The sequence below is a fragment of the Lygodium microphyllum genome, chromosome 8, assembly GCF_053477565.2.
Source record: "Lygodium microphyllum isolate KBCC chromosome 8, Lygodium_microphyllum_v1.1.10, whole genome shotgun sequence".
In the NCBI taxonomy this organism is placed as follows: Eukaryota; Viridiplantae; Streptophyta; class Polypodiopsida; order Schizaeales; family Lygodiaceae; genus Lygodium; species Lygodium microphyllum.
Window position 1 is genome coordinate 14,405,946 of NC_141142.1, and position 3,999 is coordinate 14,409,944.

A 3,999-nucleotide genomic window follows, 5' to 3' on the forward strand; every position below is an offset into this window, starting at 1 on the left:
TATCATCTTCTAGTAGGTGATGGCAAGGACAAAGAAAATAGCAAGGATAGTGAGGAAGAGACAAGGCCATCAGTGGTTCCATAAGCTTTCCCTCTTAAGATCCCTCCTACCCCTAGTTTTCCTTAGTCTCCTACCATGAAATCAAAGCAATCAAGTGCAGAGACTACGTGTTCTCCTCCTGCCCATGGCAAGCTCCATGTTATTAATAACTACCCTGTGATCTTCCTAGGACAGTCCTCTTCTACAAACTGCCAAGTTTCTAATCTACCCTAGAGCACTTGTTCAGCAAAGAGAGCAACTTAGACCCTCTTCTGCTCATGGAGGAGAGCCTTCCAAGCCTAAGAGAAAGACAAGGTCTAGGTTTTATTATATTCAGAAGTTTTTTAGTGAGATAATGAAGGCATAGAAAGCTACACAACATGTCATTCCAAATACATGTTTTATCAGAGTTATCAAGAAAATTTATGATAAATTATCAAGGGTTTCCATCACTGAAAGTGGCATGCAAAAGAAATGGCAACTTGCAGCCATTATTTGTTTTCAGGAGGCATGTGAAGACTTTGTTATTGACTTTATGAATTATGCTTACATTTTTGCTAATCATGCTCATATGGTGACCTTGATGAACAAAGATTTTAGTATGGTCAGCAAAATCCGACAAGGTACTGAGGCCCTTGTCTACTACTGATAAAAAAGCCTTTGAGATCCTTAACATTCCACCAAAATTGTCCAAGAGAGAGAAAGGGCCAAAGATCAAGGAGGTGACACATCTATACCCAACAAGACTACGTCCCAAAGAGTTTGTCCAATAAGAAAAGCTGCAAGAGGTTATAGAATCTGAGGATGAAGTTTGCAAGAGAAAAATTGTTGTCCTTTGCCCTGTCAATTATAAGTGAATGGGTAAGGAGTATGGGAAAATGGTTGTCAATGTTTCTTGCACTTCTGAGAATGAGGACTATCTTAGTATATCTCCTGAGGACAAGTCCATGCTTGTTAAAAAAGATATTCAATTGTGAGATTTTGTAGTCTTTTGTTCCATAAAGTAAGACATTTTGACTCTCAAAAATTTTAGTATACAAAATGATGGCATTGTTCATTACAAATAATACTCCTTTATTTTTGCTATTGATTTTAGGGCATTGATTGCTTCTCTCAACCAAAAAAATCTCTAAAAATATATTTATCGTTGATCTAAATCAATGTAATTGTTTTCTAGATCTAGTTCAAAGATAGAAATAGTTTTCAAATTCTTTGATTCAATCATAAACTAATAAAATCGTATCCTATATTCTAGCACGGTGACTACAGTCCCTTCGAACGAGGACGTTGCTGCCCGAAGACTCCGCAAAGTTAAACCGATCGCGACTTAATAACATGTGTATGTCCCTGTGTTTAACACGGACATGACATTACATTCATGATAAGACCGTGATCATAACTTATGTTCGCTTTGAGGTTACGACAATATAACAATTGTCAAGATCTGAAAAGAATATGATAGTTATGTTTCTGGGCTGGTGGACGCAGGCTATACTCTGTGCGACCTACCTCACGATGCTATAATATCCCAACAGGATTTCTGGATTGCAGTTCAGCTTAGGATAAGACGCATTTAAAACATTGATTCTAATTATCAAACCAATGATGAGACAGACGATAAGCTCCAAACCCACAAAAATTGGAGATACGCAATGCTTGAATGTGGTTATTCTTGGTGCAGTTAGCTGCTTCATTGTGAATCTTATACGACTAGCAATAACAAAATTAAGGATGCGCGATATCTACGACAGTTAAGCTATTTGGAAAGGGGGGAAAGGACTAATTTAAAATATGTGGTTCAGTTATGGAGTATACATCCGAGATAGGATCCATACTGGGACGTTGAAGGGAGAGGATGTACGCGCGCACGCGAGAGAGAGAGAGAGAGAGAGAGAGAGAGAGAGAGAGAGAGAGAGATCATGGTATCAGGTTACATGTTATATAACAAACAAGATCGAAGCAGAATTAAGGCGGGGGCATGGACAAAGGAGCAGAGAGAGAGATTTGTTTTGATGTAGCTAGATGGAGAGGGATTTGACCCTGCCAGGAGATTCTGCGGCCTTGAGGGTCTCGGAGATGATCTTCTGCGCGAGTCTGCTTCTGGCCTCCACTCGCATGCTGGCTGTCGGGTCGACCTTCTCGTAGGATTCAAGCTTCTTAATCAGCTTCAGCTTCCTGTACTTGGCCTTCAGGAACCGCCCTAGCCCCATCTTCTGATCTCAGAGAGTTCGCCCACCACCCACTCACTCTCAGCTGTCCAGTCCAACACTTATACCTCCTATATATATATATATATATATAACAAGCAGCAGCATATAAAGACTCTCTGAGAGAGAGAGAGAGAGCGCTCTTATTACGTACCATCAACGTACGAAGAAAAAGAGTTCCGTTTGGCTTTGGGGCTCTTGATTTAACCCCCGGGGCCCCGAGTCCCGACCCCTCCACGTTACGGTCATGGATGGATGGATGGGTCGACCCCCCTTGGAAAAATGCCCCTGATTTTTAAATCATCATGCAGGTGCGATGTGTTCCTCGCGACTCGCGACTCGCGAGTCCCCACAGCCACATGTGCCTCTCACTACTTTTAAGTGTACTCTGACGTACCAAAACATGGAAATGTGACCTTGTTGTCTTCTTTCCCTCCACGCAACTTGCAAACTTTTGCTTGCCTCAGGCCTTCTATACTATTATTAATATGTTGATTGTTGACCAAGTCTAAAGTCCCCCAAGCGAGCTCACTATACCACGCACGCAGCTTTAATTACAACAAAAATAGAAACAAGTCAACTATCACAATCAAATGATCTATCGGCAGCAGGGGTCATCCAATGAACCTTCCTTCCAATCAGTTTTGCTAGTCTGCATCTTGCCAAGCAACCCCTTAATAATTGAGTTGCTATATCAAAGGGCCATTAATGTTGTTTGCAAAGGACAAAAGAGATAAAAGAAGGCCGGCTGGAAGGAAAAATTTTCAAAGTTATCAAGCACTTTTCTCTCAATTCATCATTGGTTCACAATGTCCATGCTAGTACCCTTATGCCTTGGAATCGTGTAGCCTCTTATACATGATAACTATAAAGGCACAATCCTAAATGCGTGTTGAAGTTCTGATTTTCCATCACATATACTTGAATAAAAAGTCCTATTGTTATGCATAGAGTGCTATGCCACTTCGAAGTGGCAAGCAAAGTTGTCATGCTACTATACAACAACTTTCACTCTAGTGTTTTGTACGGAGCACTAAGTCAATTCGAAGCGGCAAGCGAAGTTGTTGTGCTACCATACAACAACTTTCACTCGACAATCTATATCCCTTATATATATATATATATCTCGTCAAACATAAAACTAAAAGCAATTTATAAAATTTTGTAATTTAAAACACCAAATATATATATGATATCTTTTATGTATCAAACTTATAAAATTTCATCTATACACAAAATTGGTACTAATTGGATCTCACAAAGTTTAAAGTTCAAGTCAAACCTTATTCTCTCTCTCTCTCTCTCTCTCTCTCTCTCTCTCTCTCTCTCTCTCTCTCTCTATTTTTTCTTCTCTCTCTCTATCTTTTCTTTTTTTCTCCCTCTTCTCACCCCTCTCTCTCTCAAAATTTTTCTCACTTTTCTCTCTCTTCCTTGATTTTTTTCTTTCCTCTCCCTTTCCATATTTTCCACTCTCTCTATCTCAAGTCTTTTTCTCTTGCTCTATCTCTTCTCACATTTCTCTCTCTCATCTTTTTCCTCTCTCTTCCCTCATTTTCTCTCTCCTCTTTTGCCTCTCCCTTCTCTCTCTCCTCTTTTTTATTTGCCCTTCTCTCCCATCTTTTCTCTTTCTCTCCCCTTCTTTGTTTTTTTTTTCCTTTTCTCTCTTCTACTTTGTCCCTCTCTCTCTCTTCCCTATTTTTCAATCTTCTCGCCCTCTTTCTCTTTCCTCTTTCTCTCAATCTTTTTTCCTCTT

The 3,999-nt window shown here is 39.8% G+C and overlaps 1 protein-coding gene across 1 annotated transcript; it reads right to left on the minus strand.

Annotated features, from left to right (window-relative positions):
• Positions 1-1,819: 1,819 nt before the first annotated feature.
• LOC148031994 (uncharacterized) lies at positions 1,820-2,402 on the minus strand. Its single transcript, XM_087682610.1, has one exon. The coding sequence runs from the start codon at positions 2,247-2,249 to the stop codon at positions 2,058-2,060; it is 192 nt and encodes a 63-aa protein (XP_087538736.1). The 5' UTR covers positions 2,250-2,402; the 3' UTR covers positions 1,820-2,057.
• Between the last annotated feature and the right edge of the window lie 1,597 nt (positions 2,403-3,999).

Bases quoted from the DNA above. Each gene is read 5' to 3' on its own strand.
- LOC148031994 (XM_087682610.1), bottom strand. From the start codon at position 2,249: ATGGGGCTAGGGCGGTTCCTGAAGGCCAAGTACAGGAAGCTGAAGCTG.